This window comes from Eleutherodactylus coqui, chromosome 8 (assembly GCF_035609145.1).
Source record: "Eleutherodactylus coqui strain aEleCoq1 chromosome 8, aEleCoq1.hap1, whole genome shotgun sequence".
NCBI lineage: Eukaryota > Metazoa > Chordata > Amphibia > Anura > Eleutherodactylidae > Eleutherodactylus > Eleutherodactylus coqui.
Window position 1 is genome coordinate 173317980 of NC_089844.1, and position 19541 is coordinate 173337520.

At 53.3% G+C, this 19541-nt stretch overlaps 1 protein-coding gene across 1 annotated transcript in view; it reads left to right on the forward strand.

Moving 5' to 3' along the window:
- Positions 1-19541, forward strand: part of LOC136577201 (uncharacterized) — a 58873-nt gene that overhangs the window by 35329 nt on the left and 4003 nt on the right. The window contains exons 7-8 of the mRNA XM_066577001.1: positions 12612-12641; positions 17429-17464. Of these exons, the coding sequence (XP_066433098.1) occupies positions 12612-12641; positions 17429-17464 (66 nt within the window). The remainder of the gene's footprint in view (positions 1-12611; positions 12642-17428; positions 17465-19541) is intronic.

Genomic DNA, 19541 nt, shown 5'->3' on the forward strand with positions numbered 1-19541 from the left:
GGCGCAGTAATGAGACAACAGGTGGGGGGACGCAGTGATGAGACAACAGGTGGAGAGCACAGTGATGAGACAACAGGAGGGGGCGCAGTGATGAGACAACAGGTGGGGGGGTGCAGTGATGAGACAACAGGTGTGGGGCGCAGTGATGAGACAACAGGTGGGGGGCGCAGTGATGAGACAACAGGTGGGGGCGCAGTGATGAGACAACAGGTGGGGGGCGCAGTGATGAGACAACAGGTGGAGAGCACAGTGATGAGACAACAGGTGGGGGGGCGCAGTGATGAGACAACAGGTGGGGGGGCAGTGATGAGACAACAGGTGGGGGGTCAGTGATGAGACAACAGGTGGGGGAACGCAGTGATGAGACAACAGGTGGAGAGCACAGTGATGAGACAACAGGTGGGGGGCGCAGTGATGAGACAACAGGTGGGGGCGCAGTGATGAAACAACAGGTGGGGGGCGCAGTGATGAGACAACAGGTGGAGAGCACAGTGATGAGACAACAGGTGGGGGGGCGCAGTGATGAGACAACAGGTGGGGGGGTGCAGTGATGAGACAACAGGTGGGGGGCGCAGTAATGAAACAACTGGTGGGGGGCACAATAAGGCACAAGAGGTTGGGGGAACAGTGATGAGACAAGAGGTGGGGGGCACAGTGATGAGGCAACAGGTGGGGGGCGCCTTGATGAGACAAGAGGTGGGGGCGCCATGATAAGACAATAGGTGGAGGGCGCAGTGATCAGACAACAGATGGGGGGGCGCAGTGATGAGATAACAGGTGGGGGCGCAGTGATGAGACAACAGCTGGGGGGCGCAGTGATGAGACAACAGGTGGGGGCGCCGTAACGAGACAAGAGGTGAGGGGCACAGTGATGAGACAACAGGTGGGGGGCGCAGTGATGAGACAACAGGTGGAGGGCGCAGTGGTGAGACAACAGGTGGGGGGCACAGTGATGAGGCAAGAGGTGGGGGGCACAGTGATGAGACAAGAGGTGGGGGGCACAGTGATGAGACAAGAGGTGGGGGGCACAGTGATGAGACAACGGGGGGGGCGCAGTGATGAGAAAATAGGTGGAGGGCGCAGTGATCAGACAACAGATGGGGGGGCGCAGTGATGAGATAACAGGTGGGGAGCGCAGTGATGAGACAACAGGTGCGGGGCACAGTGATGAGACAACAGGTGGTCGGCGCAGTGATGAGACAACAGGTGGAGAGCACAGTGATGAGACAACAGGTGGGGGGCGCAGTGATGAGACAACAGGTGGAGAGCACAGTGATGAGACAACAGGTGGAGAGCACAGTGATGAGACAACAGGAGGGGGGGGGCGCAGTGATGAGACAACAGGTGGGGGGGTGCAGTGATGAGACAACAGGTGGGGGCGCAGTGATGAGACAACAGGTGGGGGGCGCAGTGATGAGACAACAGGTGGGGGCGCAGTAATGAAACAACTGGTGGGGGGCACAATAAGGACACAAGAGGTTGAGGGAACAGTGATGAGACAAGAGGTGGGGGGCACAGTGATGAGACAACAGGTGGGGGGCGCCTTGATGAGACAAGAGGTGGGGGCGCCATGATAAGACAATAGGTGGAGGGCGCAGTGATCAGACAACAGATGGGGGGGCGCAGTGATGAGATAACAGGTGGGGGCGCAGTGATGAAACAACTGGTGGGGGGCGCAGTGATGAGACAACAGGTGGGGGGCGCAGTGATGAGACAACAGGTGGGGGGCGCCGTAACGAGACTAGAGGTGAGGGGCACAGTGATGAGACAACAGGTGGGAGGCGCAGTTGTGAAACAACAGGTGAAGGGCGCAGTGATGAGATAAAAGGTGGGAGGCGCAGTGATGAAACAACAGGTGGAGGCGCCGTGACGAGACAAGAGGTGCAGGGCACAGTGATGAGACAACAGGTGGTCGGCGCAGTGATGAGACAACAGGTGGAGAGCACAGTGATAAGACAACAGGTGGAGAGCACAGTGATGAGACAACAGTTGGGGGGCGCAGTGATGAGACAACAGGTGGGGGGCGCAGTGATAAGACAACAGGTGGGGGGCGCAGTGATGAGACAACAGGTGGGGGGCGCAGTGATGAGACAACAGGTGGGGGGCGCAGTGATGAGACAACAGGTGGCGAGCACAGTGATGAGACAACAGGTGGGGGGTGCAGTGATGAGACAACAGGTGGGGGGCGCAGTCATGAGACTACAGGTGTGGGGCGCAGTGATAAGACAACAGGTGGGGGGCACAGTGGTGAGACAACAGGTGGAGGGCAGTGATGAAACAACTGGTGGGGGGCACAATAATAACACAAGAGGTGGGAGGCACCGTGATGAGACAACAGGTGGAGGGCGCAGTGATGATACAACAGGTGGGGGGCACAGTGATGACAAGAGTTGGGGGGCACAGTGATGACAAGAGGTGGGGGGCACAGTGATGAGACAAGAGGTGGGGGGCATAGTGATGAGACAAGAGGTGGGGGGCGCCATGATGAGACAATAGGTGGAGGGCGCAGTGATCAGACAACAGATGGGGGGGCGCAGTGATGAGATAACAGGTGGGGGGCGCAGTGATGAGACAACAGGTGGGGGGGCGCAGTGATGAGACAACAGGTGGGGGCGCCGTAACGAGACAAGAGGTGAGGGACACAGTGATGAGACAACAGGTGGGAGGCGCAGTGAGGAGACAACAGGTGCGGGGCACAGTGATGAGACAACAGGTGGGGGGGTGCAGTGATGAGACAACAGGTGGGGGGCGCAGTGATGAGACAACAGGTGGGGGGCGTAGTGATGAGACAACAGGTGGGGGGGTGCAGTGATGAGACAACAGGTGGGGGGCGCAGTGATGAGACAACAGGTGGGGGGCGCAGTGATGAGACAACAGGTGGGGGCGCAGTGATGAAACAACAGGTGGGGGGGCAGTGATGAGACAACAGGTGGGGGAGCGCAGTGATGAGACAACAGGTGGAGAGCACAGTGATGAGACAACAGGTGGGGCGCGCAGTGATGAGACAACAGGTGGGGGCGCAGTGATGAAACAACAGGTGGGGGGCGCAGTGATGAGACAACAGGTGGAGAGCACAGTGATGAGACAACAGGTGGGGGGGCTCAGTGATGAGACAACAGGTGGGGGGCGCAGTGATGAGACAACCGGTGGGGGGCGCAGTGATGAGACAACAGGTGGGGGCGCAGTAATGAAACAACTGGTGGGGGGCACAATAAGGACACAAGAGGTTGGGGGAACAGTGATGAGACAAGAGGTGGGGGGCACAGTGATGATGCAACAGGTGGGGGGCGCCTTGATGAGACAAGAGGTGGGGGCGCCATGATAAGGCAATAGGTGGAGGGCGCAGTGATCAGACAACAGATGGGGGGGCGCAATGATGAGATAACAGGTGGGGGCGCAGTGATGAGACAACAGGTGGGGGGCGCAGTGATGAGACAACAGGTGGGGCCGCCGTAACGAGACAAGAGGTGAGGGGCACAGTGATGAGACAACAGGTGGGAGGCGCAGTTGTGAAACAACAGGTGAAGGGCGCAGTGATGAGATAAAAGGTGGGAGGCGCAGTGATGAAACAACAGGTGGGGGCGCCGTGACGAGACAAGAGGTGCAGGGCACAGTGATGAGACAACAGGTGGTCGGCGCAGTGATGAGACAACAGGTGGAGAGCACAGTGATGAGACAACAGTTGGGGGGCGCAGTGATGAGACAACAGTTGGGGGGCGCAGTGATGAGACAACAGGTGGGGGGCGCAGTGATGAGACAACAGGTGGGGGGCGCAGTGATGAGACAACAGGTGGGGGGCGCAGTGATGAGACAACAGGTGGGGGCGCAGTGATGAAACAACAGGTGGGGGCGCCATGACGAGACAAGAGGTGCGGGGCACAGTGATGAGACAACAGGTGGTGGGCGCAGTGATGAAACAACAGGTGGGAGGCGCAGTGATGAAACAACAGGTGGAGAGCACAGTGATGAGATAACAGGTGGGGGGCGCAGTGATGAGACAACAGGTGGCGAGCACAGTGATGAGACAACAGGTGGGGGGCGCAGTGATGAGACAACAGGTGGGGGGCGCAGTGATGAGACAACAGGTGTGGGGCGCAGTGATGAGACAACAGGTGGGGGGCGCAGTGATGAGACAACAGGTGGGGGCGCAGTGATGAAACAACTGGTGGGGGGCACAATAATAACACAAGAGGTGTGGGGCGCAGTGATGAGACAACAGGTGGAGGGCGCAGTGATGATACAACAGGTGGGGGGCACAGTGATGACAAGAGTTGGGGGGCACAGTGATGACAAGAGGTGGGGGGCACAGTGATGAAACAAGAGCTGGGGGGCATAGTGATGAGACAAGAGGTGGGGGGCACAGTGATGAGACAACAGGTGGGGGGCGCCTTGATGAGACGAGAGGTGGGGGGCGCCATGATGAGACAATAGGTGGAGGGCGCAGTGATCAGACAACAGATGGGGGGGGCGCAGTGATGAGATAACAGGTGGGGGCGCAGTGATGAGATAACAGGTGGGGGGCGCAGTGATGAGACAACAGGTGGGGGGGGCGCAGTGATGAGACAACAGGTGGGGGCGCCGTAGCGAGACAAGAGGTGAGGGGCACAGTGATGAGACAACAGGTGGGAGGCGCAGTTGTGAAACAACAGGTGAAGGGCGCAGTGATGAGATAAGAGGTGGGAGGCGCAGTGATGAAACAACTGGTGGGGGCGCCGTGACGAGACAAGAGGTGCGGGGCACAGTGATGAGACAACAGGTGGTCGGCGCAGTGATGAGACAACAGGTGGAGAGCACATTGATAAGACAAGAGGTGGAGAGCACAGTGATGAGACAACAGGTGGGAGGTGCAGTGATGAGACAACAGGTGGGGGCGCAGTGATGAAACAACAGGTGGGGGGCGCAGTGATGAGACAACAGGTGGGGGGCGCAGTGATGAAACAACAGGTGGGGGGCGCAGTGATGAGACAACAGATGGGGGCGCAGTGATGAGAAAACAGGTGGGGGGCGCAGTGATGAGACAACAGGTGGGGGGCGCAGTGATGAGACACCAGGTGGGGGTGCAGTGATGAGACAACAGGTGGGGGCGCAGTGATGAGACAAGAGGTGGGGGCGCAGTGATGAAACAACTGGTGGGGGGCACAATAATGAGACAAGAGGTGGGAGGCACCTTGACGAGACAAGAGGTGGGAGGTGCAGTGATGAGACAACAGGTGGTCGGCACAGTTATGAGACAACAGGTGGTCGGCGCAGTGATGAGACAACAGGTGGGGGGCGCAGTGATGAGACAACAGGTGGGGGGCGCAGTGATGAAACAACTGGTGGGGGGCGCAATGATGAGACAAGAGGTGGGAGGCAGCGTGGCGAGACAAGAGGTGGGAGCCGCCGTGATGGGACAACAGGTGGGGAGTGCAGTGATGAGACAACAGGTGGGGGGCGCAGTGGTGAGACAATAGGGGAAGGGCACAGTTAAGAGATAAGAGGTGGGATGCGCAGTGATGAAACAACAGGTAGGGGCGCCGTGACGAGAGATGAGGTGGGGGGGCGCTGTGATGAGACAACAGGTGGGGGGCGCAGTGATGAAACAACAGGTGGGGGGCGCAGTGATGATACAACAGGTGGGGGGGCGCAGTGATGAAACATTAGGTGGGGGGCGCAATGATGAGACAAGAGGTGGGTGGCGCCGTGATGGGACAATAGGGGAAGGGCACAGTGATGAGATAAGAGGTGGGCGGCGCAGTGATGAAACAACAGGTAGGGGGCGCAGTGATGATACAACAGGTGGGGGGGCGCAGTGATGAAACATTAGGTGGGGGGCGCAATGATGAGACAAGAGGTGGGTGGCGCCGTGATGGGACAATAGGGGAAGGGCACAGTGATGAGATAAGAGGTGGGCGGCGCAGTGATGAAACAACAGGTAGGGGCGCCGTGACGAGAGAAGAGGTGGGGGGCGCCGTGACGAGACAAGAGGTGGGGAGCACAGTAATGAGACAACAGGTGGAGGGCGCCATGATGAGATGAGACAACAGGTGGAAGGCGCTGTGACGAGAAAAGAGTTGGAGGGCGCATTGATGAGACAACAGGTGGAGGGCGCCGTGATGAGACAATAGGTGGGAGGCGCAGTGATGAGACAACAGACCTGAGGCGCAGTGATGAGACAACAGGTGGGAGGCGCAGTGATGAGACAACTGGTGGGAAGCGCAGTAATGAGACAACAGGTGGGAGGCGCAGTAATGAGACAACAGGTCGGAGGGCGCCGTGATGAGATATTAGGTGGGAGGCGCAGTGATGAGACAACAGGTGGAGGGTACAGTGATATGATACACAGGTGGGAGGTGCAGTGATAAGACAACAGGTGGAGGGCGCCGTGATGAGACAATAGTGGAGAACACAGTGATGGGTCAACAGGTGGGAGGCGCAGTGATGAGACAACAGGTGGAGAGCACAGTGATGAGACATCAGGTGGGGGGCGCAGTGATGAAACAAGAGGTGGGAGGCACCGTGACGAGACAAGAGGTGGGAGGCGCCATGACAAGACAAGAGGTCGGAGGCGCCGTGACAAGACAAGAGGTGGGAGGCACAGTGATGAGACAACAGGTGGGAGGCGCAGTTGTGAAACAGGTGGGGGGCGCCGTGACGAGACAAGAGGTGGGGGGCACAGTGATGAGACAACAGGTGGGAGGTGCAGTTGTGAAACAGGTGGGGGGCGCCGTGACGAGACAAGAGATGGGAAGCACAGTAATGAGATAACAGGTGGAGGGCAAAGTGATGAGATGAGACAACGGGTGGAAGGCGCTGTGACGAGACAAGAAGTGGAGGGCGCAGTGATGAGAAAGCAGGTGGAGGGCGCAGTGATAAGACAACAGGTGGGAGGCGCAGTGATGAGACAACAGGTGGAGGGCGCCGTGATGAGACATTAGGTGGGAGGCGCAGTGATGAGACAACAGGTGGGGGCGCAGTGATGAGACAACAGGTGGAGGGCGCAATGATAAGACAACAGGTGGGAGGCGCAGTGATGAGACAACAGGTGGGAGGCGCAGTGATGAGACAACAGGTGGGGGGCGCAGTGATGAAACAACAGGTGGGGGGCGCAGTGATGAGACAACAGGTGGGGGGCGCAGTGATGAGACAACAGGTGGCGAGCACAGTGATGAGACAACAGGTGGGGGGTGCAGTGATGAGACAACAGGTGGGGGGCGCAGTCATGAGACTACAGGTGTGGGGCGCAGTGATAAGACAACAGGTGGGGGGCACAGTGGTGAGACAACAGGTGGAGGGCAGTGATGAAACAACTGGTGGGGGGCACAATAATAACACAAGAGGTGGGAGGCACCGTGATGAGACAACAGGTGGAGGGCGCAGTGATGATACAACAGGTGGGGGGCACAGTGATGACAAGAGTTGGGGGGCACAGTGATGACAAGAGGTGGGGGGCACAGTGATGAGACAAGAGGTGGGGGGCATAGTGATGAGACAAGAGGTGGGGGGCGCCATGATGAGACAATAGGTGGAGGGCGCAGTGATCAGACAACAGATGGGGGGGCGCAGTGATGAGATAACAGGTGGGGGGCGCAGTGATGAGACAACAGGTGGGGGGGGCGCAGTGATGAGACAACAGGTGGGGGCGCCGTAACGAGACAAGAGGTGAGGGACACAGTGATGAGACAACAGGTGGGAGGCGCAGTGAGGAGACAACAGGTGCGGGGCACAGTGATGAGACAACAGGTGGGGGGGTGCAGTGATGAGACAACAGGTGGGGGGCGCAGTGATGAGACAACAGGTGGGGGGCGTAGTGATGAGACAACAGGTGGGGGGGTGCAGTGATGAGACAACAGGTGGGGGGCGCAGTGATGAGACAACAGGTGGGGGGCGCAGTGATGAGACAACAGGTGGGGGCGCAGTGATGAAACAACAGGTGGGGGGGCAGTGATGAGACAACAGGTGGGGGAGCGCAGTGATGAGACAACAGGTGGAGAGCACAGTGATGAGACAACAGGTGGGGCGCGCAGTGATGAGACAACAGGTGGGGGCGCAGTGATGAAACAACAGGTGGGGGGCGCAGTGATGAGACAACAGGTGGAGAGCACAGTGATGAGACAACAGGTGGGGGGGCTCAGTGATGAGACAACAGGTGGGGGGCGCAGTGATGAGACAACCGGTGGGGGGCGCAGTGATGAGACAACAGGTGGGGGCGCAGTAATGAAACAACTGGTGGGGGGCACAATAAGGACACAAGAGGTTGGGGGAACAGTGATGAGACAAGAGGTGGGGGGCACAGTGATGATGCAACAGGTGGGGGGCGCCTTGATGAGACAAGAGGTGGGGGCGCCATGATAAGGCAATAGGTGGAGGGCGCAGTGATCAGACAACAGATGGGGGGGCGCAATGATGAGATAACAGGTGGGGGCGCAGTGATGAGACAACAGGTGGGGGGCGCAGTGATGAGACAACAGGTGGGGCCGCCGTAACGAGACAAGAGGTGAGGGGCACAGTGATGAGACAACAGGTGGGAGGCGCAGTTGTGAAACAACAGGTGAAGGGCGCAGTGATGAGATAAAAGGTGGGAGGCGCAGTGATGAAACAACAGGTGGGGGCGCCGTGACGAGACAAGAGGTGCAGGGCACAGTGATGAGACAACAGGTGGTCGGCGCAGTGATGAGACAACAGGTGGAGAGCACAGTGATGAGACAACAGTTGGGGGGCGCAGTGATGAGACAACAGTTGGGGGGCGCAGTGATGAGACAACAGGTGGGGGGCGCAGTGATGAGACAACAGGTGGGGGGCGCAGTGATGAGACAACAGGTGGGGGGCGCAGTGATGAGACAACAGGTGGGGGCGCAGTGATGAAACAACAGGTGGGGGCGCCATGACGAGACAAGAGGTGCGGGGCACAGTGATGAGACAACAGGTGGTGGGCGCAGTGATGAAACAACAGGTGGGAGGCGCAGTGATGAAACAACAGGTGGAGAGCACAGTGATGAGATAACAGGTGGGGGGCGCAGTGATGAGACAACAGGTGGCGAGCACAGTGATGAGACAACAGGTGGGGGGCGCAGTGATGAGACAACAGGTGGGGGGCGCAGTGATGAGACAACAGGTGTGGGGCGCAGTGATGAGACAACAGGTGGGGGGCGCAGTGATGAGACAACAGGTGGGGGCGCAGTGATGAAACAACTGGTGGGGGGCACAATAATAACACAAGAGGTGTGGGGCGCAGTGATGAGACAACAGGTGGAGGGCGCAGTGATGATACAACAGGTGGGGGGCACAGTGATGACAAGAGTTGGGGGGCACAGTGATGACAAGAGGTGGGGGGCACAGTGATGAAACAAGAGCTGGGGGGCATAGTGATGAGACAAGAGGTGGGGGGCACAGTGATGAGACAACAGGTGGGGGGCGCCTTGATGAGACGAGAGGTGGGGGGCGCCATGATGAGACAATAGGTGGAGGGCGCAGTGATCAGACAACAGATGGGGGGGGGCGCAGTGATGAGATAACAGGTGGGGGCGCAGTGATGAGATAACAGGTGGGGGGCGCAGTGATGAGACAACAGGTGGGGGGGGCGCAGTGATGAGACAACAGGTGGGGGCGCCGTAGCGAGACAAGAGGTGAGGGGCACAGTGATGAGACAACAGGTGGGAGGCGCAGTTGTGAAACAACAGGTGAAGGGCGCAGTGATGAGATAAGAGGTGGGAGGCGCAGTGATGAAACAACTGGTGGGGGCGCCGTGACGAGACAAGAGGTGCGGGGCACAGTGATGAGACAACAGGTGGTCGGCGCAGTGATGAGACAACAGGTGGAGAGCACATTGATAAGACAAGAGGTGGAGAGCACAGTGATGAGACAACAGGTGGGAGGTGCAGTGATGAGACAACAGGTGGGGGCGCAGTGATGAAACAACAGGTGGGGGGCGCAGTGATGAGACAACAGGTGGGGGGCGCAGTGATGAAACAACAGGTGGGGGGCGCAGTGATGAGACAACAGATGGGGGCGCAGTGATGAGAAAACAGGTGGGGGGCGCAGTGATGAGACAACAGGTGGGGGGCGCAGTGATGAGACACCAGGTGGGGGTGCAGTGATGAGACAACAGGTGGGGGCGCAGTGATGAGACAAGAGGTGGGGGCGCAGTGATGAAACAACTGGTGGGGGGCACAATAATGAGACAAGAGGTGGGAGGCACCTTGACGAGACAAGAGGTGGGAGGTGCAGTGATGAGACAACAGGTGGTCGGCACAGTTATGAGACAACAGGTGGTCGGCGCAGTGATGAGACAACAGGTGGGGGGCGCAGTGATGAGACAACAGGTGGGGGGCGCAGTGATGAAACAACTGGTGGGGGGCGCAATGATGAGACAAGAGGTGGGAGGCAGCGTGGCGAGACAAGAGGTGGGAGCCGCCGTGATGGGACAACAGGTGGGGAGTGCAGTGATGAGACAACAGGTGGGGGGCGCAGTGGTGAGACAATAGGGGAAGGGCACAGTTAAGAGATAAGAGGTGGGATGCGCAGTGATGAAACAACAGGTAGGGGCGCCGTGACGAGAGATGAGGTGGGGGGGCGCTGTGATGAGACAACAGGTGGGGGGCGCAGTGATGAAACAACAGGTGGGGGGCGCAGTGATGATACAACAGGTGGGGGGGCGCAGTGATGAAACATTAGGTGGGGGGCGCAATGATGAGACAAGAGGTGGGTGGCGCCGTGATGGGACAATAGGGGAAGGGCACAGTGATGAGATAAGAGGTGGGCGGCGCAGTGATGAAACAACAGGTAGGGGGCGCAGTGATGATACAACAGGTGGGGGGGCGCAGTGATGAAACATTAGGTGGGGGGCGCAATGATGAGACAAGAGGTGGGTGGCGCCGTGATGGGACAATAGGGGAAGGGCACAGTGATGAGATAAGAGGTGGGCGGCGCAGTGATGAAACAACAGGTAGGGGCGCCGTGACGAGAGAAGAGGTGGGGGGCGCCGTGACGAGACAAGAGGTGGGGAGCACAGTAATGAGACAACAGGTGGAGGGCGCCATGATGAGATGAGACAACAGGTGGAAGGCGCTGTGACGAGAAAAGAGTTGGAGGGCGCATTGATGAGACAACAGGTGGAGGGCGCCGTGATGAGACAATAGGTGGGAGGCGCAGTGATGAGACAACAGACCTGAGGCGCAGTGATGAGACAACAGGTGGGAGGCGCAGTGATGAGACAACTGGTGGGAAGCGCAGTAATGAGACAACAGGTGGGAGGCGCAGTAATGAGACAACAGGTCGGAGGGCGCCGTGATGAGATATTAGGTGGGAGGCGCAGTGATGAGACAACAGGTGGAGGGTACAGTGATATGATACACAGGTGGGAGGTGCAGTGATAAGACAACAGGTGGAGGGCGCCGTGATGAGACAATAGTGGAGAACACAGTGATGGGTCAACAGGTGGGAGGCGCAGTGATGAGACAACAGGTGGAGAGCACAGTGATGAGACATCAGGTGGGGGGCGCAGTGATGAAACAAGAGGTGGGAGGCACCGTGACGAGACAAGAGGTGGGAGGCGCCATGACAAGACAAGAGGTCGGAGGCGCCGTGACAAGACAAGAGGTGGGAGGCACAGTGATGAGACAACAGGTGGGAGGCGCAGTTGTGAAACAGGTGGGGGGCGCCGTGACGAGACAAGAGGTGGGGGGCACAGTGATGAGACAACAGGTGGGAGGTGCAGTTGTGAAACAGGTGGGGGGCGCCGTGACGAGACAAGAGATGGGAAGCACAGTAATGAGATAACAGGTGGAGGGCAAAGTGATGAGATGAGACAACGGGTGGAAGGCGCTGTGACGAGACAAGAAGTGGAGGGCGCAGTGATGAGAAAGCAGGTGGAGGGCGCAGTGATAAGACAACAGGTGGGAGGCGCAGTGATGAGACAACAGGTGGAGGGCGCCGTGATGAGACATTAGGTGGGAGGCGCAGTGATGAGACAACAGGTGGGGGCGCAGTGATGAGACAACAGGTGGAGGGCGCAATGATAAGACAACAGGTGGGAGGCGCAGTGATGAGACAACAGGTGGGAGGCGCAGTGATGAGACAACAGGTGGGGGGCGCAGTAATCAAGCTACAGGTGGGGGGCGCAGTGATCAAACAACAGGTGGGGGTGCAGTCAGGAGACAAGAGGTGGGGGGGCGCTGTGACGAGACGAGGTGAGGGGCGCTGTGACGAGACAAGTGGTGGGGGGCGCAGTGACGAGACAAGAGGTGGGGGGGGGCGCAGTGACGAGACAAGAGGTGGGGGGCGCAGTGACGATACAAGAGGTGGGGGGCGCAATGATGAGACAAGAGGTGGGGGGGGTCGCTGTGATGAGACAAGGAGGGGAGGGTCGCTGTAATGAGACAAGGGGGGGAGGGTCGCTGTGAGAGACAAGGGGGGGGGGTCGCTGTGATGTAACAAGAGGTGGGGGGACGCTATGACGAGACAAGAGGTGGGTGGGCGCCGTGATGAGACAAGGGGTGGGGGGGTGCCGTGATGAGACAAGAGGTGGGCGGGCGCCGTGATGAGACAAGAGGTGGGGGGGGGGGGGGCGCCGTGATCAGACAACAGGTGGAAGTTGTAGTAATGCTGTGTCTAACTGGATTTCTTCTTTGCAGGTATCTATGACTCGTTGGGTCTGTACTAACGTGAGTCACATGATACTATTATCTATGATGATGTCATTACTGCGTTATTGTTATTCATATATCTTTCATCACATCCAGATTTCTGTAACGGATTGTTCCCATAACAAGAGAAAATACATTCTATGTGGTTGCTACACTCTCTGGACTGTAATGTGGGAAAGCGGAAGTATCTGTTATTGCTGCTCATAAACATGAATCGCTATTAGAATATAACCATAGAGAGTTGAAACGCTCGCATGTGCGAACAGAGATTGACTCATTCTGGCAAAAAACGAAGCCATTCTCATAAGATATAAACTATACAAGAAGCAAGTCATTTACAGGTGACAGGATATGGCATAACAAAAGCATGACGACTCCAACTAGTCAATAATGACCTCTTCCTCTAATGAATAATGATCCCTCCCACTACTAAATAATGCACCTCCCACTAATGAATAATAGCCACTCCCACTACTAAATAATGAACCCCCCACTAATGAATAATGCCCCCCCACTACTAATGCCCCTCCCACTAATGAATAGTGTCCACTCCCACTACTAAATAATGACCCCTCCCACTATTAAATAATGCCCCTCCCACTAATGAATAATGGTCACTACCTTAATGAATAAATAACGAGGAAATGTAACACATGAAAAACAATAAAAAACATTAGTATATAAACATATTTTTGAAGGACGTGGAACAACAAGCTGTTACTTTGGGGAGGATGTTTGCTGAACAATTAACTCCTCCCACTCCCATCAGTTTACTGGTTGAGCCCATTCCTCCTGCGGATGTCTTCTCTAAACATTAATACATCACAACTATCCAATCCGGATACTTATTGTCTCGTATGTAGCCGGCCTGAAGGTTGTTTCCGACAGACCCAACCAGGACGTCCTCTGCCCTCATAATACTAACCAGAACATGTTCTTCCTCTCCGACATCCCAGACTCTTTATATTCATGTATAACTTGTTCCAGCGCTCCTGACATTGATATTATTGAATGTTCTATCTGCTGCGAGCAATATGGCGGATGGACATCACAGAGATTATAACACCGTATTACTGAACATACACCCGGCTCTTATCCCTCCTCGGGTACATTGAGCCGTTTCCCATCTGCAGCATTCACACAGTTTGTGGAAATCCACCAAGGAGATATATAATCATTTAGAGTCACTGGCACTGAAAGGGTGTTCTGCTCTGCAAGAGGTGGAGATTGGGTTAAAAAATTACTTTCAAGAGAGGTTTATTGCATTATGCCATTAATAACCAGATTTCCACATGGTTGTAAAATCCGATCAGATCTTATGTTATATACTGATGTTTTTGTAATTTTTTTAATTGTTTTTTATTCCCTCGTTACTTATTCATTTGTGGGCGTGACCATTATTCATCAGAGGGCGTGGTCATGCTTTTGTTATGTCATATCCTGTTAGCTGTAAATAACTTGCTTCTTGTACAGGTTATATACTATGATTAAGACCAGATTCACACAAGTGCAAACTACGTTAGCAGATGCAAAGTAAGAAGTTTTTTCATAAATAGCTGGACAACAACCCCCGACATCCAGCCAATATCATTAACAAGTATCTCCAGTGTAGAGAAGAACAAGGAGTCCTGGAAGTGCTGATACGGCCCCACAGAGCCCGGTGTTACGATTGTGAGGGCAAACCAAGCACAGGGGCCCACACGATCGTACCCAAAAGTAGTAGTAGTTGTAAGTAGTATGCACGCACATGGGAACACAGGAGATTCACACGGAATCCAAGCAACTGACCCTGTGCAACAAGGGGGATGACAGTGGCCATACTTAAGCGGAGACATTGCCTAATAAGAGGGCGGCCCAGTGGTCTTCGCAACTGGGCCCTAGCTGATCCTAGGAGTCACGCCACAGAACAGGAGACATACACATACCACATAACAGGGACAGAACAACAGGATACACAGAGCCAGAAAACACAGCATACAGCAGCCAAAATGCAACCACTAGTAACAGATAAGCTGAATATAAATACAAGGTAGTAGTTGACATTTTGTACAAAACGTGGAAGCCAGCGGGCCAACTTCATGGCTCCTGGTTATACCGCTAGTCCCTACACTAACCAGGAGTCTAGCAGAACTGGACACAGGTCACACAGAACGCTGCAACAGGACAGGACACAAATAGCAGGTCACACAGCAAGCTAACACAAAACTGACAGACTATAAACGAACAACAGAATACCTGCTTACAGGCACAGGCTTACAGCAGACCACAACATATGGTGAAAACCAGACAGACTCCACCCATTGCTCACATACACACAGATGGAACTCACAGCAAGTCTATGTGCCCTCATACCAGGGGGAATAGACAGTCAGCCACACAAGCTGACATAGGGAACCATGTCAAGTCACACCAACTGACACACAGAGCAGACAGTCACCTACACAAGCTGACATAGGGAACCGTGTCAAGTTACACCAACTGACACACAGAGCAGACAGTCAGCTACAACAAGCTGACATACAGAGTAAGACATAAGACGTTTGGAGGCCGCACCTGTAAAGGGGGAACGAAGAGGGGACTGCATGTACTTTAGACTAGGACTACAGGTGTCCAAACCGTCTTTAGGGAAGCAGAGAGACACAGACCTACTTACATACACAGTTTTTAGAGGGAACAAGTTGCACATACCTGATAACAAGTTACAGAACACAGAAGTAACATTACTGCTCACCCTGGGACCCAGCCAGACACTGACCAGGAGCTGGGTTTATATGTGAGCACAGACCCAGGAGATTGGCTAGCAGGAAGTACCACACTCAGCCAGCTCAATCAATTAAAGGGGTTCTGACATGAATAATTTTTTTATGCTTTAGCAGCCATTGTTCCCTGGTCTGCCTAATGGACCCAGGGAACCCATGGGTTAATGGCTGCTAAAGCATAAAAATCTTATACTTACCTTGTCTCATGTTGTTGTTGACATCGGGGGGTCATCTCCCGGCAGCATATTAGCACTTTCTGCTTAGGTTAAGCAGCCTGACTAGAGCCACCTGATTGGTGCACGCTGTGCAGTCACGTGGTGCCGAAGAGCCAATCAGGTGGCTCTAATCAGCAGCGCTGCTTAACCTAAGCAGAAAGTGCTAGTATGCCTCCCGGCAGGCAGTCTTCTTCCTCCAGCAGCCGCGCCGCTCCGGGATCGCGCGCATGCGCAGTGGAGAGGTGCCCTCTGACAGGAGTCAGGACGGGCTGCGTCTCCACTGCGCATGCGCAGCACTCCGGAGTTCAGCCGGACGGACGGGCCGCCCACAGCAAGCACTGCTTGTGACGTGCTTGTTGTGAGCGGTCCGTCCGTTGACCTCGGAAGTGCCTGACGGACGGACCAGAGCAGGAAGCGGTCTTTTTGACCGCTCCTGCTCTGCTTTAAAGCCACAGAAGAAGATGCCGGCTGGAGGGGACATGCCTGGCGATCGGGCCAGGCCAGGCAAGGTGAGTACAATTTTTTTTTTTTCATGTCAGAACCCCTTTAACCCTGGACCTCCTGTTGAGCTGTGCTGCTAACAAGGTTAGAACTACAGATCCCAGCAGCACACATAACACTTGGATCTTACATCATCCAGTCTGTCTGGGATTACATGGAGAGACAGAAGGATTGGAGTGAGCCGACATCCACAGAAGATCTGGGCTTAGTTCTCCAAGATGTCTGGAACAACCTCCCTAGAAGAACTGATGAAGGTGAAGGGCAGTCGCAACAAATATTGATGGGATTTGTGTTTCTCTTTTGTTCAGTCGCTTTCTGGAAGCGTTCTGACTCTGCAGCGTTGTTTCTACAGCTGCCTAAAACCTTTCAACAATGCTGTATATTAACAAAGTTACAAGGGACTAAATGTCTAAAATGAGCTTCCTCTCTGTCCCCGTGACACCACTTCATACACGCGTTCTGGTGGTTCTGTGTTATTACATTGTCCACACCTAGCGTAGTCCACACCTTCAGACTTACACTGAACAAGTCATTGTTCACATGAGAAGTCTGCTCACCTCACAGGCAGAGGTAAACTCCACTCAGAACCTCATGCATCATAGATAAGACAGGAGCTAGTTAAAGTTTCCACACGCTAAGAATGGGGCAAGAGCATCGGCACCAATCTGACATACAAGGAACAGTGTCAGATATCACCTTCCTGACAATGTACTGGACATCAAATATCTGGGGACTGCACCAGATAAAGGGGTTATGGATAAGGGGCCACAGAACATGCAGACAGATCAGGTGTCCAGACCATCTTCAGGGAAGGTAGGGAAAGCAACTCAAACTAGCAGCATGCATAACACCAAGTAGTGAGTGGGAAAGGGACAAATGATAAATGGCCATCACCCTCTAGTAAGAGCGATCGGTATTTATGTGCAAAGGACCGATAGCGATTGGCTGAAGAACTCCACACCATCAGCCAGCCAAATCATCCACCCCTGCAGCAGTGTTCTCCCGGAAACCCATAGTACTACAGGTCCCAGGAGCACAATGTGACAGTCATAGTGATATTGCTGAGCTCAGGAACAAGAAGTGTTGTCATGGTGACACAGGCAGGGAAGTTCTGTACAAGGGGCCTGAAACCTACATGATATTTGAGGTTTTATTTGGTACATCTCCTGGTAGCAGCGATATCTGTGCTAGCTGTAGGCCAACGTCAGCACAGTGCAAACACAAGGAGCTGCACCCAACCACGAGCAGAGCGGGCCGGTCCACCCCACCAGATTGTCTTCTGAGCTCCATGAGCTGTCCGGGTAATAAGATTCATCTTTATTCTTTCTAGGCGGTTAGAGGAAGAAGGCGCGGAGAGCTAGATGAGGTAAAGTATTATGTCCGTCACGTCTGTCAGCGCATTGTGCCTTTACTGGGCGTCACTATAGTGATAATTACTTAAAGATATTGAAGCACTGGCAGAATGGCACCAAAATCCAACATTGTGGCAAGGGTTAATGTAAACGTGCGGCAAGTTGTGCTTTCGGGAGCAGTTCACCAAATTTAAAATGTCATGTGTGCCACTGATAGAGAACATACAGCCGGCCTTACAGGGAGGAGGTTTCGGAATTCTACGGATAATAATAAACTTGGTGCCTGATGAAGAACCAAAAACTGTCACAAGTGAGGAAAATCTGCAAACCAGGTAGCAGATATCATGTACAATAATATTAATACCATATGATACAACATAACAATATCTAAAATAAGATGATATGTGAAATAATAAAATATAAAATACACTAAAACATACTAGGAAATATTAAAGTATAATATACAGGGGGTCCAAAGATATGGAGACACCGAAATACATGGAAAATGGTGGTTGGGAATGCAATCCTGTATATGGCATGTTCTAAGGGAAGGTGGCAAGCAGGGTTTGCAAATACTGTTTCCATCAATGCAGCTGTCTCCACAACTTTGGACTCCCCTGTAGTATGTAAGAAAATAATCTCAATCTCTCTCCTCTTCTCTCCTCTCCTCTCTTCTCCTCTCCCTCTCTCTCTCTAGCTCTCTCTCTCGTCACTGACTGACTCGCCAAAAGTTCTCCAACTTCCCGATGTCGTAGAAACATGAATTTTGCCACAAGCATAGATTATCTCCAAAATAGAAAAAGTAATTGAGTGCCAACTCGATTATTCAATTCTAGCGCAAAAGAATTGGCGTCCAAATTTTACGTACGGAATGTAATTCTCACTTTCCGGTGTCATAGAAACGTGAAATTTGGCACAAGCATTGATTATGTCATAAATAGGAAAAGTTAATGGGTCCCAACTCGATTATTCAATTCTATGCGCAAAAGAATTAGCGTCCAAATTTTACGTACGGAATGTAATTCTCACTTTCCGGTGTCATAGAAACGTGAAATTTGGTACGAGCATTGATTATGTCATAAATAGGAAAAGCTAATGAGTCCAAACTTGATTATTCAATTCTATGCGCAAAAGAATTAGCGTCCAAATTTTACGTACGGAATGTATTTTTCTCACTTTCCGGTGTCATAGAAACGTGAAATTTGGCACGAGCATTGATTATGTCATAAATAGGAAAAGTTAATGGGTCCCAACTCGATTATTCAATTCTATGTGCAAAAGAATTAGCGTCCAAATTTTACGTACGGAATGTAATTTTCTCACTTTCCGGTGTCATAGAAACGTGAAATTTGGCACAAGCATTGATTATGTCATACATAGGAAAAGTTAATGGGTCCCAACTCGATTATTCAATTCTATGTGCAAAAGAATTAGCGTCCAAATTTTGCGTACGGAATCTAATTCTCTCACTTTCCGGTGTCATAGAAACGTGAAATTTGGCACGAGCATTAATTATGTCATAAATAGGAAAAGTTTATGAGTCCCAACTCGATTATTCAATTCTAGCGCAAAAGAACTAGCGTCCAAATTTTACGTACGGAATCTAATTCTCTCACTTCTTGGTGTCATAGAAACATGAAATTTGTAACGGGCATTGATTATGTCATAAATAGGAAAAGCTAATGGGTCCCACCTCGATTATTCAATTCTAAGTGCAAAAGAATTAACGTCCAAATTTTACGCATGGAATCTAATTCTCTCACTTCCTGATGTCATTTTATATAAAGGAAACGTTGCATGGTTACCTCCCCATCGTGTTTGCTGGGTAACGTAGAGAACTATGCAACATGGTGAACATATGTTTTTCCAGTATCTCTAAAGTAACCACGACTTCATAAGATTTTACGTGTGAACACCAGATAAACACCAGGACCAAATTACCTCGGGCGAAGCCGGGTATATCAGCTAGTATATATATATATATATATATATATATATATATATATAATAAAGTATTAGGCGAAAGCCCTCACTCACTCGCCACTAAGTCTCTGACTTCCCAGTGTCATACAAGCATGAAATTTGGTACGA